The following is a 15,259-nucleotide window of genomic DNA, read 5'->3' on the forward strand; positions in this document are numbered from 1 at the left end:
TGTGAATAAGGACACTCCATGGCACCAAGATCTAAACTTCGCCTGGCCTGATGCTGAGCCATCCTCAGAGGCTTGGAGGGGACAGATTCATGGTTCATCAACCAGTGAGACTGAGCAGTCGCTCAACCAAAAATATCACCACAAGGATCCCGCACTATGTTCCAGGGGCTCAGGGAGAAGACAGTGTGTCATAGTAGATCGGTTAGGCAGATCTGACCTCCGCTAGGAATGAATTCAAGACAATAAGATATAAGGTGCTTATTTGGATGCTGCTAGTACTTGGGGCTTTTCCTAGAGCCTGTGGGATTGGCCTGAGCCTATATAATACTCCAACCTTAAAGATTTTGGAAGGGAACTTGATTGCTGGTAATAGCCCTGGGTATCTGCCTATTGAGGGTTGACGTGAGGCCTCAGACAATCCACCACCATTTGAAGAGTGGAAACCCTGTTTGTCTTGGAGATCTCTTCCAGGTAAGCTTTGGTAGATAGAGGGTTATATCTGAGGATGAGTGCAAATGAGTGGAGCTGAGACTGGTTTCTTTTCCATCTGGTGTTTTCATGGTGCTTGGTTGACCTTGTCCCTGATCTTACTGGACTTGTGAAAGTTGCTTGGCTTGTCACTGACTTTGGATTTCCTCTTCTGTCCCCTGTTGCATATCAGATAACATCTTTGGGACTGGCACATGGTATTAAGAATGACAGGTGCAAGGGAACTGAGTATGACCATGTCTGATACAGAGCACGTTGGGCATGTCCATTTTCTGGGCCAACAGAGAACACAGGAAATCACAGAGGACAGGATATTTTACACGTCTTTCTCATTCTTTCTATGGATTGACTGCTAATCTTGATCCCTAAGAAGAAGGAAAATGGGAGAGACTGGCTATGTTGCTTCTCCTTTGAAGAGAAGATTCATCCTAGGGGCTTCCAAAATAGGAACAGAATTTTGGAGACTACTTTAAAAAGTAGTCTTGTCTTTTTTTGTGATTGGACACATCTCATAATTTCGAGACAGTTCCATGCCCATGGCTGACTAGGTCTGTTAGCCTGTTCCAGCCACAGTCTCTACATTCCTTGACGCAGTTTAGCCATGAGTTTTGTCACAGTTGCCTGGACATGGGGCATCTGGCCCCAGACTGTGTCTGGATTACCATCTCAGCTTCAGCATTGGAAGACCTTTTCCCCTTCTCAGCCTGGTGGGATTCAATATCCCAGGAAAGCCTTCCTGCCAACTGGTTGGCTGGCAGAGCCAGGCTTTGGCCCTATAAATAGCTCTGATGAATGCCTGTACTTGCCTCTCTCCTTCCAGCTTCGAGCTGACAGGGTCAGTTCCTTCTCCCCAGCACACTCAGGAGCATTCCCTAAACTGGGCTCTGCACCCATTCATTTGTTCATTCATTCCCCAGACACACATTTGTCAAGTGCTAATCTAATCACTGCATACATAGCTCTGTGATCAAGAAGCAGAGGCAGGCCTGGGTTTGAATCTTGGCTTCGCCACATCTTTGTGACCCTGTACAAAACACTTTATCACCCTGAACTTCGGGGTTCATATCTGTAAGTGGGGGGCGGGGGTGGAGTAGTAATAAATTATCATGTGAGGATATTGTAAAAATTAAATGAAATAATAGTATGTTCAAACCATTCGGCACAGAAGCTGACAACTACTCTGTTACCACAGGTCTGGGTAAATGTTAGTTGCTTGTTAGCATGCTTGCAGAAGTGGATTAGAGACGGTTCTTGCCTTTGGACTCGGGGAACCAGACAACCGTAGTTATACTACAGTGTCATGTGCTAAAATGGAGGCTCAGCCCTTCATTTCAGCTGGTTTTTTGCTTTCTTTTTTTAAAGATCTTGCCCTTTCTTTCCCCCCTTGAAAACCTAATGAAACCTAAGCATATTTCCATCCTGTCCACACTTCAAAAAAGAGATTAAGCGATACCATGAGTCTAGGGGGCCCACTCTGCCTTAGTTCTCCTGGGAGAGGGCCTGGGATGTGGGGCTTTCCTCTGAGAGCTTCCCTGTTAAAAGCATTGTGGTCAGGGATGCAGCCAGGCATCTCACCCTAAGGTTGCTGTGACCCGGGGTGAGAGGTGCTGGCTGAGGTCTCTTGTAGCTGGAACAGTTTAGAATTCCAAGCTCTCCCTCCCACTGGCCTGGGAAAGGAGTCAGGCCCCAGAGCTCATAAGATAGTAATTGCCCCAATTTGGGGGCCGGGCGTTGGGGAGCTGCCTTCCTTCATGACTACTGTCTTCAATCAGGAATCCTGTCAGCGTGCAAGGATAATTGATTCAGGTCTCAAGCCCAAGACTCGCTCCTCCCTCCCCCCACCCAGCCCCCAGCTCCTCCACCCCCAAGTTTGACCCCTGTTGTCTCTTTGTTTCTTCCATTTAAGTTGGTGCCAGAGATGTGATGGTTTTGGGGGCTGCGGCAAGTTGACCATAACCAAGAGCAGCCGTTCAAAAGAGCTGATTCTCTAGCTTCCCTGGCTGTCGTTTGACTCCATTTTCTGTTCTGCATTTTTGATTTAGCAAGAAGCAAACATCCTTGGTGCCCTTGGGCACCTCTTACGCCCTTCTGAGCAAACTTTATTCTTTCACGGCACGTAGGCATTCCCATCCTTGCTCACAGCTGAGTGGATTGCCTGCAAGCTTCCCTAATGCTCTGCTCCCCTGCCCATTCAGGTTAGAGTGAGAAGGGGAAGGGCGCTGCCTGAGCCCCAGCCGAGAAAAGCCTTGCCGGAGACTCGGGACTCGCTGCAAGCCCGGACATGGCCTACAGGAGCTCCCCCCTCACCTCTGTGCTGAGCCAGGGAGGATCGGAGTTGCGAGCAAAGCCGGAAACAAAAGACTGGGAGCAAACCTCCCATCTGGCTGAGAGGCAGCACAAAGGTGCTGCTGCATAATTTATCACCGGAGGTTTTCTGGGGCCGGGAAGCTCCTGGCTCCAGGCAGCACCTTTTTGGAGGAGAGTGTCCCTCCCCCTGTCCCATCTGGGTGCAGGGCCAGGCAGGTACAGATTAGGGTATTGGGAGAAACACCTGATTAGCACGTGAAATAAAGAAGCTTTGAGGTTGGAAGCACCTCCAGTGATCTCTCCTCGCTCTGCAGCTCCGCTTCCTGCCTGGCCTGCAGGGCAGGGGTGGGGGGGAAATGCTCCAAATGTTCCCTTCGTTGGCCCCAGCCTTGGGAACCCGACTGTCACCGTGGCATGGATGAGGACAAGAGATAGTTTCACTGTTAGGGACTACAGCCTTCTGGAAACCAAATACAGATGCCAGCTTCTAATATCCATAAGCCTAGTAAATAAGAAAGGGGATTTCCCTCCTTTTTCCACTCCCCTGCCACACTCACTGTCAGTTGAAGTGAGAAATTTCAACCACAGGTTCAGAGAAGCAGTAAAAGTGAATGACTTTAAAATATACCTCCCCCAAATGAGAATTTCTGCTCCTCTGGGAGTGATCTCTGGTGACCATTTTTGCCCAACAAGCTGGGGACGTGTGGTCTAGAAATTACAAAGGTATCTCTGGGGCATTTCACATTTGTGAGTCTTTTGCTGTATTGCTGGCGCTCCAGGTGTTAGCGTGTTTTATCACATTTACTCCTCACCGTATCCTTATAAGGTAGATTCTGTTAGATTCCTGTCTTACAGATGGGAAACTAAGGCTTAGGCCATTTGCTATCACACAGCTAGTGAGTAACTGACCTAGGATTTGAACCCAGAGCCTAAACTGTTAACTCTCTAATCCATACTGCCTCTTAGCATAGAATCTTCTGTAGCTAAGCTATACCAGAATGTCTTGGTCGGGACTGTCTGTATTTTATCTTAGATTGCCCTCTCCTCTGTGTTTTCGGTCTTCATCGTCTCAGGGAATCCCAATTCTCATAATTCTTTATGAGAATTACCTTTCAGGTGCTTCTTGATGGAGTGAGGCTTAAAAAAGCTCCCAGAAGGGGAGATATGGTTTGTTGCTCCCTGAAGCCACATGTTACTCTGTGGACCTTGGGTTTTGAGATGTAAGGGGAGAGGAAAGCAGTACTTTGAGCAGCCCCTCAGAGAGCACAGCCACATTCAATCCCTGTTGGATTTGTGAAATCTGTTGACTAAGCTTCTAGGCAGGGTAAGAAGCCTGTATGGCGAGGTAGCTACGTTACTGGGTTGAGAGAGAGGACACAGATGAAGATGATGGGGTTAATAACAACAACAACAACAATAATAGCTGCTTGTGTATTATGTATAATAGCTACTTTATATGTATTATTTCATTTAAACCTCCCAGCAACCTTATGAAATAGGTACTATTATTACCCCCGATTCATAAAAAAGGAAACTAATCCATTTCTAAATTGCTCTGTAATTTAGGTTCTAAATGCTCTTTTCTATGTTTGCCTCCTAAGAATTGGTTGATGATAAATTAGGTAAGGATAAAGGATACCATGTACTTCAAGCTCCCCCAGAGAAGGGCAGTAAAGCAGGACTCTTGCCACAAGACTCTCTCCCACCTCTTCCTGTGGTCACTCATGCCACCAGCTTAACCCATGGGAACAGCACTGCAGCTTGGCGCACAGTTGGATTTTTCGACATCTCAAGCCCTGAAATATTAGGACTTAATCATGGGGTGGATGGATAAGACAGTCTGGATGAGTCAAATTCTATAATAGCAATAGTAGGTGCTACCATTTATCAAGAGCTTAGTATATGCCAGGCATTATGCTAAGGGCTTTTTATGAATTAAGTAATTCAATTCTCATAATATCCATGGGAGGTAGGGGCTCTTATTATCTCAATTTTCCAGATGAAAAACTAAGGTATAAAGAGATTATACCTGGTCCAATGGCCAGGAATTAGCTTAGTTTTGTTTCCATGTTCTTAACACTATGCTCTTCTGCCTCATAACTTTGGAAGCTGACCATTAAGGACTTCTTTTCTGTGTTTAAAAGTGGCAAGAGAAGGCTGACCTTGTTGGGACCAATAATCATGTGATTTATGGTATCACTTTAGAGGGGGCCCACTAGGAGAAGACTTTATCAGATAGATTTTCAAACCAGGTAAGGCTGGCCTCTAGGGATCTAGGGACAGAAATAAGGAGAGTCACGGCATGTCAGTGTCACAGCTTGATAATACAGCCAGTGAAAGGAACTCTTGTTGGAGAAAGGAGTGAACTTAAGCTGGATAGAACTAGGAAGCCACCTTAAAAAGAAGATTCCTGTTTTCTTGAGTATAGGGTAGGTAGGAAATAACCACTTTTATTTCTCATATTCTGGGCTTCTCTTTTCCTATGACTCCCAACTGTCACAAAATTCTAATGGAATGTGTCATTCATTCGTTTCACAAACTTATATTGATCATCACTACATACCAATCACTGAACTGTGCACTGAATACAAAGCTCTGTATCATACAATTCCAACCATCAAGAGGCTTCTGGTCTAGTAAGTGAACAATGGTCCCACAGTGAGCTAAATGCTACCGTAAGAGGAGACACCAAGGGCCTCTGGGGCACACAGCAGGGGCTTTCAATTCAGCTGGGGCTTTGTGGGTCCAGGTGGGGCAGCATCAAGAAAGGGTTCATGTTCTGGCCTCCTTCTACTGCCAGCCATTTACCTTGTTTGGTGTTGGTTCCAATGTTTTCTGTGCAGGCTCTGTCCCCTCAAACAGTGGCTGTATAGCTACCCGAGTCTCTCCAGACTGCAGGTATCTCTTGGGTGAGACTAGATCCATTTCCATATGGCTTTTGGCTGTCACCCCTTTCAGTTGTGTTAGTCTTGTCTTGCTGCATGGACTTCCCTTTCAGTGAGAGACGCTTACTGAGTAAGCTGCCCAAGGAGCTGAAATCAGTGGATTGGTCCCTTGATTGGCCTGGATGTAGTTCAAAGTCATTCCAAATAACTTATCCTCATTAAATAAGGTTTATATCTTCACCGTTGCTGCCAGTTGTTAGGAGAAGAGAAGAGAGCTTTGGTATGTTATGAAATAAAACATCCTTCACTTATATGAGTGATGATTCCTCCCTTTCCCATTGTAATCCCTTCCACGTTGGGGTAGCTGTCATATCCCAACACTCACAGAACACCCCTTAAGCCTTCTCATTTCTGGTTCAACTTGAAAAAGCTGCTCTGTAGCTGTGTATAGTCACTGTACACCTTGGGCCTCCAAGTGACAGGTGTGGTCCACCTTGAGCTGAGCTTTCTGTGGGGCGATCGGGAGCAGTGCCTCTCTTTTTTTTTTTTTTTTTTTTTTTTTTTTTTTGCCTGTGCCTCATGACTTGTGGGATTTTGGTTCCCTGACCAGGGATCGAATCTGGGCCCTCAGCAGTGAGAGCACAGAGTCCTAACCATTGGACAGCCAGGGGAATTCCCAGCAGTGCCTCTCTAACTTGAGTGTGCATCAGTGGGAAGCTTTATTGAAAGTCCAGATTCTGAGATCATATTAAGAGAAGAATATTGGTCTAAGGGTCCGAATGGGGCTGCCATCCTGGCTCTCCTACTCACCCCATGACCTGGGCCAAAGTAGGTGATCTTACCAATTAAATGGGTAGTCCTGTAATGATTAAATGAGAACGCAAGTGTGTATGCAGACGTAGCTTGCAAACTGTCAAGAAAAACTGCAAAACATAATCATTTGTTGTCTAAAGCCCTGCCCTTTTCTGGACCCACACAGTACCGAGGCACTCTTTCGAAGGGCTAGGGTTCCATACTCTCCTTGCTTTACTACTTTACCTTAGGGCAAGGGAAATTGGCCTTTAGCCTCAGCAGTAGCCAGAAGGAGAGGTCACTGCTTGAGATCCATAAACTCACCGCACATTTGCCAATCCAGAATGCAGAAAGGACCCCCAAATCCCAGTGTTATAAATCCCCTTTTTTGATCTCAGGGTATTGGAAATTCTCATAATAGCGATACCACTTATTAGGAGGCAGTATTCATGAAGAGATTAAGAGCAGAGGATCTGGAATTGACCTGCCTGTGTGTGAATGCTGGCTCCAACCCTTAGTATCTGTGTGACCTGTCAACAGACTTCCCCTCCCTGTGTCTCAGTGTCCTCAACGGTAAGGTGGTGATAATAATAACAGTGCCACTTCCCAGGGTTGTTGAGAGCATTCAGTGATGTGGCATAAGAAAAGCACTTAGAAAAGTATTTGGAGGGCACATGGTAAGTACTCAGTAAATGATGGCTGCATTTTTATGAAGCTTTTGCTGTGAGCCAGCCCTGCGCTAAGCAGTCTACATGGATTATTTAATCTTTACAAAACCCTTTGTGGTAGAACTGTTGTTATTCCCATTTTATGGATGAGGAAACTGAGACTCAGAGGCATTAACTAACTTGCTCAACGCTGTAGAGTTAGTGTAGAACCAGGACTTGAACTCCAGCCTCTCTGACTCAAGAATCTGTGTTCTCTCACGTATTACACTGTGTCTGGTAGTGTCAGCAGATGGGCGTTTCCCTGCTTTCCTTCCGAAGAAAGCAGTGAGAAAGTGGTCAGATGGCTGAGATTTTGGTTAACCTCCCAGGAAGGCCCTATGAGCACATTACCATGTATCCTAAAAACTGAATAACTTGATGATCAGGGATAGTGAACACTTTGGGAGGAGGTCTTTTCCATGTTGAATTGCATTAGGTTGAAGGTTCCATGCCCTTTGAGGCCACGGTAGCTTGCAGCGTGGCTGGCAAATAGCTTTCAAGGCCAGAAGCACAGCTGAGTGTTCTAACTGAACACTTCTTAAAATGAAGTCCGCGTTTTGCCACCCGCAGTCATTTGTATCCTTTCTTCACTCACCATTCTTTTAGTTAAGAAGGGTTAAAAGCTGTCCTTTATGATCACAGCCAGGACTTGAGTGAAAAGGCAGAATTCCACCTCCCAGGATCCCAGAGGGGCAGCAGTTGTCCAGAAGAGCTGGGGTTTGGAGTATAATGTGTCTGTTTACTGTATGAACACCCAAGCCAAGAGTTTGCCTGTCGCCGGCTGCCTGACCTTCAGATGTTGCTCTGACATGCAGGAAGTCATGACTCTTCAGCAACTAACTTGATGCCCACTGGATGGAATGCTTTGTTCCTGAAGTCTGCAGGGGGAACTCAGGACTTCTGCTATCACTCAGCCAAAAGGGGGCCGGGGGGGAGGCTAAACAAAACCCTGAAGGCTCCGCTTTTACCTTGTGGATTCCTTTTGACTTGCATGCAGCCTGAAATGCTGCTGTCCTTGATCTCCTGATCCTCGTACTGAGGTTCTTAAAATCAAGGCCTTTCAGAAAAAGCTAGCCCCCAAATCCTCATGCCTGCACACCCCCAGCATGCATTTCTGGAGCATCCTTGGTGTTCCCAGGCAGGAGGTTAGCCTCTTTCACATTTATCTTCATGTCCAACCCTTGCGGCTTTTTTTACACACAAGGAAACAGGCTAAGGGGCTATGGGATTCGTACAAGGGGGCACAGCTGGTCAGTGGGACCCAGCTCTGTGTGCTCCAGGTCCAGTGCTTCCTCCTCCTCTCCCCCCAGTGCCCCCTCTTCCTCTCCATTCTTGTCACCCCCTTACCCTGATCTCCTCCTTGGTGTGGCCCCGCTCCCTGCTGTGCGTGGCTAGCAGCATTTCTCAACCTCCGTTGACATTCCAGGCTGGATAACTTCTTTGTGGTGGGCGCCTGCCCTGTACATTGTAGGATGTTTAGCAGCATCTGTGGCCTTTATCCTCTAGATGCTGCCGGTACCACCAATCACAACCAAAACGTCATCATGCATTGCCAAATGCCCCCAGTCTTCAACTAAGGCCAGTCTTCAATGAAGGAGAAAAATCATCCCTCATTGGGATGACTTTTAGCTTTATTCTTAGCCTTATTCTTCCTCTTCACCATTCTTCCCCGAGAAAGAGGTCAGCGTGTTGGTGGTGAGCCCCATGGCATGGAGTGCTCTGGAACACTTAGTCATTGCTCTTTCATCCCAGCCAGAGTTCCCTAAAGCAGTGCCTATCGCTGTGATGAGCTGGTCAAACTTACAAAAGTTCCTCAGGCTCTGGTGCCCAGGGTCTGAGTGAAAAAAGCCCTCATCCCTTCTCAGTGCTCTCAGAACAGGCCCAAGAGGATGGGACTGGGTCTTCAGTGCTTCCCTGGGAAGAATCCTCTGTCCTGTACTTGCAGAGAGATCTGGAGAGACAGGAGTGCTGGGCTTGGAGTGGGGCCTTCCTATGAGGTATAGAGATGCTGCTCCTTTCAGATGGATTCCCGTGGCTTCTGCAGGAAATCCTGCATCTTTTCTAGGGCAGCTGATTCCCTTAGCATGTGGAGGGGGAGGGCAAGGCCTCAGTTGAAGATTGGGTGAAAGCTGTGGTCCTTCACTCCAGAAACGTACACTTTGCCTGTCGTTTCAGGGGTTCACAGATACCAAAGGTTGGCCGTCCCTCCCATCCATTTGCAGGTTAGGGGCCCTTGCTTTATGCTTACACTTATCCTTGGGGTTGAAGTGGAGAGGGAGGGGTCTTTGGCTCCCCTTTTGCTTTTGGTGGGAATAACAGTCCACCCTTTCATTCTGGGCCCTAAACCCTAAGCTGGCTTGAGTAATATAATACAAGGTGAGGATGTAGTCAAGGAGATGAGCCGAGAGAGAAGCTGGGCCCTGTAAATAGGAAAGGAAGCGGGATGGCAATTCGGGAGCTGACTCCTTCCCTGTTCCAGCCCAGCCTGAGGGCAAGGCCCAGCTGAGGGGAGGAAAGGGAGGAGAAAGCAAGCGGAGGAGATGAGCAAGGGAGAGGTGACCCCCTTCTTTCCCAGCTGCAGCAGCCCAGCGGGTTAGATGAATGCTGGGAGGGGGGAGGGTGACCCTGGCAGAACCCTTTGTTCCAGCTGAGGCTGGAGCGGGGGCACCGAGCCATTCACACGCCATCCCAGGGCATCCTGCTGGGCACGCTGGGGAGGGGGCACAGCAGCCGGTCATGGGACTTGGCCAGGCAGATAGCTGGATGCTCAATAGGGAAGCCTAGCTGCGTGCTGCGTGCTGCGGAGGCTGCGGGAGGGGCTGCTTCTGCCATCCTTCCTCCAGGCTGTGGCCGGTCCCGCAGACCAGAAGGCCCTGACTGGTCCCAGTCGCTCTGTCCTGAGGCAGCCTGGTTTCCCGGTCCCGCTTCTCCTGGTCACCCTCCTTAAAGCGAGTTCTAACTCAGGGACTCACAGCAGCGCCTGTTGCTCCCTGCTCCCTCGTGTGATTTCTTATCCCTAAAGGGGCTCCAGCATTTTAATTCCGCTCTTATTTCTTATTCTCCCTGGCCAATGTCCTGGTCCTGGATAGAGGCAAAGGCATCCATAACTCCACCTACTTTTGGAGGGAAGGATATGGAAACCTTTCTACGTCGCCCATGCTGTCCCTGGCTCCCCTTCCTCAAGACCACCAGCCCTCTAGGTGGCATCATTTGTCCCTAGGCCTTTGGGGGTGTGTGCAAAAAAACCCTGTCATAGAAGGGATACTGGACTGTTTGTGAGCCCAAAGTCAGAGGGTATCTTCTTGACCATTTGTGCCTTGGAGGAGGGAGAAGGCACGATTATATGGTCCACACCTCCCTGCAGCATCACTGTGGCCTCCTAGGTGACGGTGCTCCTAGACTTGGCTCCTCTACCTTGCCCCCCTGGAATGGGCTTTGGTTGCATGGGAGCTGAGCCCTCACTGGTTCCTCTTCCCTCTTCCCAGGCCTAGCCAGCAGCCCTGAGTGTGCTTGTGGTCGGAGCCACTTCACGTGTGCAGTGAGTGCCCTCGGCGAGTGTACCTGCATCCCCGCCCAGTGGCAATGTGATGGAGACAACGACTGCGGGGACCACAGCGATGAGGACGGATGTAGTAAGAACCTCCCCATGGGACGCTGGGAAGTGGTAGAAGGTGTGAGGGAGCAAGGACAGGTGTGATGGCGTGTTCTGTGCATCAGCTGTGTCAGACTCAAAGTTGGACTCTCTCGAGGGTGACAGATATTAACAGATGGGTGGTTTCTTCACAATATATATGGCTTCAGCCCTCCCATATTTCCATGCATGTATGGCCAATAAAACAAACTTTGAAACAAGTACAGGAGAAAACATTTGAAATTACAGGTGGTCTCTTTAATTAAATAGATCTCTCTGTATTTATGTGAATGTGTGTATCTATTGCATATTTGTGCATTTTAAAATGTGCATACTATACGTGGATGCCGAGGATTTCTGTGTTTCTTATGTTGGTATTCTTTGTAATCACACCTTTTCAAATAACATAAACTCTGTAAGAAATCACATATTCTCATGAAATCTCCCCTTTCCCCTAGTGTCGTAACATGCACAACAGGCTAGGGTATCCTGTCTTGGATATGTAGTAATATTACTCCTGAGCCAGTTACTTGTCTGGATTCAGGGGTGCAGTCTCCACCCTGCAGCACCTATATCTGAGGGAGGCTAATTAGTCTCAGAAGAGTGAAGCTGCAACCTGGACCTTATTAACCCTAACCAGTTTAGCTAATTGTGATGATGGTAAATGGCTCACTTTCATGTAGCACTTTGGAGGTGTCAAAAGACCTCGCTGAGTCAATTATAATTATCCCCATTGTACAGTCAAAGAACCTGTAGCTCAGAGAGGGTAACTGGTTTGTGTGATAAGTGATGAGTTCTCGAACTTGAAATTGAGCCCAGGTGTGTCAATCATCATTTGATAAGAGGAAATGGGGAAAAATACTTTTGTTTGTCTTTTCATGTTTTCCTTAACTGCTCTCCTAGTGGTTTTGAGCTCCTTGGGCTCTCCTGCCTTCTGAATCCCTGACCACCACTCCCTGAGAAAGCTCTGGCTTCTTAACTGCTGTTTCTGCTTGGTTCTCCATCAGCTGGGGGCAGGCGTAGGAGTCTGTGAGGAAGGACTGTAATTCAGACAGGGAGTTACCAAAGGATTTCTGGCCCGGTTGAGCCTGCCTGAGTAAGTGCACCAGACTGACACTCGTTTCCCTTCTTTTGCGGGGACTCAGTGCTACCCACCTGCTCCCCTCTTGACTTTCACTGTGACAATGGCAAGTGCATCCGCCGCTCCTGGGTGTGTGACGGGGACAACGACTGTGAGGACGACTCGGATGAGCAGGACTGTCGTGAGTGCTGGCGGGACTGGGCAGGTTCCATCAAGCTCTGCTGGGAAACAATTTTCAATCAGAGAATGATGCCACAGGGGCTTCCCTGGCAGTCCAGAGGTAGATACTTGGCCTTCCAATGCAGGGGGTACAGGTTCAATCCATGGTCGGGGAGCTAAGATCCCACATGCCTCGCGGCCAAAAAAACCAAAACATAAAACAGAAGCAGTATTGCAACAAATTCAATAAAGACTTGAAAATGATGCCCCAGCCCGTGGTCTTTGGCTCTTGTCCTTCCACCTCTTCTCTTGGTCAGATAAGCCCCCGGAGACAGCCACCTCCTAGGCTCCCTTGGGAAGCATCTGAGCTGCTTGCCTGCTCTGCTCTGCAAGGCTTTCTGCTGGGCTCCCAGGCGCTGGCTCCACTGCCTGTAGCAGCCTGACCGCTCTGTGCCCACAGCCCCGCGGGAGTGTGAGGAAGACGAGTTCCCCTGCCAGAATGGCTACTGCATCCGGAGCCTGTGGCACTGCGATGGTGACAACGACTGTGGTGACAACAGCGATGAGCAGTGTGGTGAGCGGGGCTCCAGGGAGGCAGGCGGGGTGGCTGGTGGATGGCATGGCCATGGGGAGAAAGAGCAGCAGGGGCTCTAGCACTGCCCGAACCTTGAACTGCCCAGGTGCCTGGAGCAGCTGGAGGAGAGCAGGAGGGGCAGAGCAGCCAGACCCCCCAGGAACCACAGAATAGGAGCCTGAGGCCCAGTCTCTCCAGGGCTTCGGCTTTCCCCTTGGGAGTCTGCACCGAATCTGTGGTGTCTTGCAGGGCCTGGGTCAGACTCCCAGGGGCAGTGAGGATGGGAGTCAGGGAGGATTGCAGGAGGGTTGCCGGTGGGGCTCCTGCAGGATTGTTGTCCCATTGCGTCCCCCCAGACATGCGCAAGTGCTCCGACAAGGAATTCCGCTGCAGCGATGGAAGCTGTATCGCTGAGCACTGGTACTGCGATGGTGACACTGACTGCAAAGATGGCTCTGACGAGGAGAGCTGTCGTGAGTGGCCCCAGAACTCAGGCTCTTGGGCTGGGATGGGGCAGAGGGCTCCATGCCATGGGCTGAGGGCCAGGCTGAGGAGTGCATGAACAGTGGGCAAGGAGTGTGGGTTCTTAAGAAGCGGCTCCTCCTAGGTTGAGCCAGGGAGGGAACAGGTTCCCCAGGTGGGAAGGGAGGTCTCCCTTTGGTCCACCAGAATATGGGAGTCTATAAGGGCCATCCCAAATGAAACCTGGTTTCTTTGTCTGAGCATCTTGCTCCTTTGAGGAGTCAGGGCCCCTCTCCTCTGTCCAGGACTGAGTGTATTCCCCTCCCCGCCCCTGCCCTCCTTCCAGCCTCGGCAGTGCCAGTGCCCCCCTGCAACCTGGAGGAGTTTCAGTGTGCCTACGGCCGCTGCATCCTCGATATCTACCACTGCGATGGTGATGATGACTGCGGAGACTGGTCGGACGAGTCTGACTGCTGTGAGTGCTCTGGCCAGCTGGGTGGGGGAGGGGAGGCCAGGCTGGGAGGAACTCCTGGGGTGGCAAGGCACAGGTGCCACCTGGGTCAGGAGCTCAGGGGACAAGCTTCTGGTTTCCCTGGTCCCTACTGAGCAAAGATAGAAGAGCCTGGGTGCTGGGGCTGTGGCTTTCTGGTCTGCCATGGGACACTGGGTGCAGGGACTAGCTAGAGACAGAAGCCTATCGTGTTTCCGCAGCCTCCCACCAGCCCTGCCGCTCTGGGGAGTTCATGTGTGACAGTGGCCTGTGCATAAACGCGGGCTGGCGCTGTGATGGCGACGCGGACTGTGATGACCAATCTGATGAGCGCAACTGCAGTGAGTGGGGGGCGGTGCCGACGGCCTGGGCTGGAAGTAGAGAGAGGCCACCACCGGCAAAGCTTGAAGACAGTTAGGACAGGACCACCATGTACAGTCGTGTAGGTTGGGCATGGCCCAGAGGTGCCAGGTGCAAAGGATGCCAGTCCCACAGTAGGCATATCTTCCATGATTCTGTAGATTTATATAGTCATCATGGCAGTTTCCAGCAGATGGCAGTAAAGTGTCTTGAGGAAAAGGCACCTTTTTCCATTTCCCACAGAGATGCCATATAGACCAGCTGTGACACTGCTGTCAAGAAGAGTGGCGTGGGTGCTGGCATAAAGCGCATTTTGGGGTGTCAGGGTGGTGCTTTGGGCTGACGTGGGGCCCGGCTTTCATTAGACCTTTGCTTTGCCCAGCCACCTCGATATGTACGGCGGAACAGTTCCGCTGTCGGTCAGGCCGCTGCGTCCGTCTGTCCTGGCGTTGTGACGGGGAGGACGACTGTGCGGACAACAGCGATGAAGAGAACTGTGAGAACACAGGTAGAGTCTCCCAGGGGTACCCCAGGCCCGTTAACCCATAGGTGGGTTGGAGGATAGGGGTGGGAAGAGGGTGTTACTGTTGCCTTTCCATTTGGGCCAAGGTGATGCTTTAGTCAGATCTTGCCCATGACCTGGATTTTTCCTGCTCTTCTCAATTACCAGTGTCAAATCCAGGTGCATCTGTTGACCTGCAGTCTCATGGCCTGGAACACAGTATCAGGGCTGGGAGTTTCAATGGCCTCTCACATCTTAACTCACACATGGCTGGTGCCTAGTGCTCTGGCCTCGTGAGCAAGGACTGCTCTCTGGCTGACAGCCCCCATGCCCCCTCCCCTAGCCACACTGGTGCCGGACACATGGATGTGCTCTCTCATTCTGTCCCACACCCCTCACCATCCCACTGCGGTGTCCTGGGGAGAAAACACATGCAGACATTCAGCCAGCCCTGTCTGAGCTGTTTCCTGCCTTGGACCCCGACCCTCCCACCTTGAGTCTCATCTGTCTCCAGCTCACCCTAGAAAATGACAGGCTCCCATCCTTTTGCTGACCCAAGCCCTGCCCTGATGTGACCTGGGTCTCCCTCCCTCCTTCCCCATTTTCCTCCCTCCCTCTCCAGGAAGCCCCCACTGTGCCTCGGACCAGTTCCTGTGTTGGAATGGGCGCTGTATCGGGCAGAGGAAGCTGTGCAATGGGGTCAATGACTGTGGGGACAGCAGCGACGAAAGCCCACAGCAGAGCTGCCGTGAGTGTCCCCCCGGGCGCGCCCACCCGTGGTTTGTGGCTGAGCCCCGCCCATATGCTTCAGAGAGAAGCC

General features: G+C 50.2%; 1 protein-coding gene across 1 annotated transcript in view; it reads left to right on the forward strand.

Annotated features, from left to right (window-relative positions):
• LRP4 (LDL receptor related protein 4) overlaps positions 1-15,259 on the forward strand; it is a 49,950-nt gene that overhangs the window by 2,111 nt on the left and 32,580 nt on the right. Inside the window, exons 2-9 of the mRNA XM_079928417.1 lie at positions 10,666-10,812; positions 11,957-12,073; positions 12,512-12,625; positions 12,982-13,098; positions 13,434-13,562; positions 13,799-13,918; positions 14,320-14,445; positions 15,062-15,187. Coding sequence (XP_079784543.1) covers positions 10,666-10,812; positions 11,957-12,073; positions 12,512-12,625; positions 12,982-13,098; positions 13,434-13,562; positions 13,799-13,918; positions 14,320-14,445; positions 15,062-15,187 — 996 coding nt within the window. The remainder of the gene's footprint in view (positions 1-10,665; positions 10,813-11,956; positions 12,074-12,511; positions 12,626-12,981; positions 13,099-13,433; positions 13,563-13,798; positions 13,919-14,319; positions 14,446-15,061; positions 15,188-15,259) is intronic.

The sequence above is a fragment of the Stenella coeruleoalba genome, assembly GCF_951394435.1.
Source record: "Stenella coeruleoalba genome assembly, chromosome: 8".
Classification (NCBI taxonomy): Eukaryota; Metazoa; Chordata; class Mammalia; order Artiodactyla; family Delphinidae; genus Stenella; species Stenella coeruleoalba.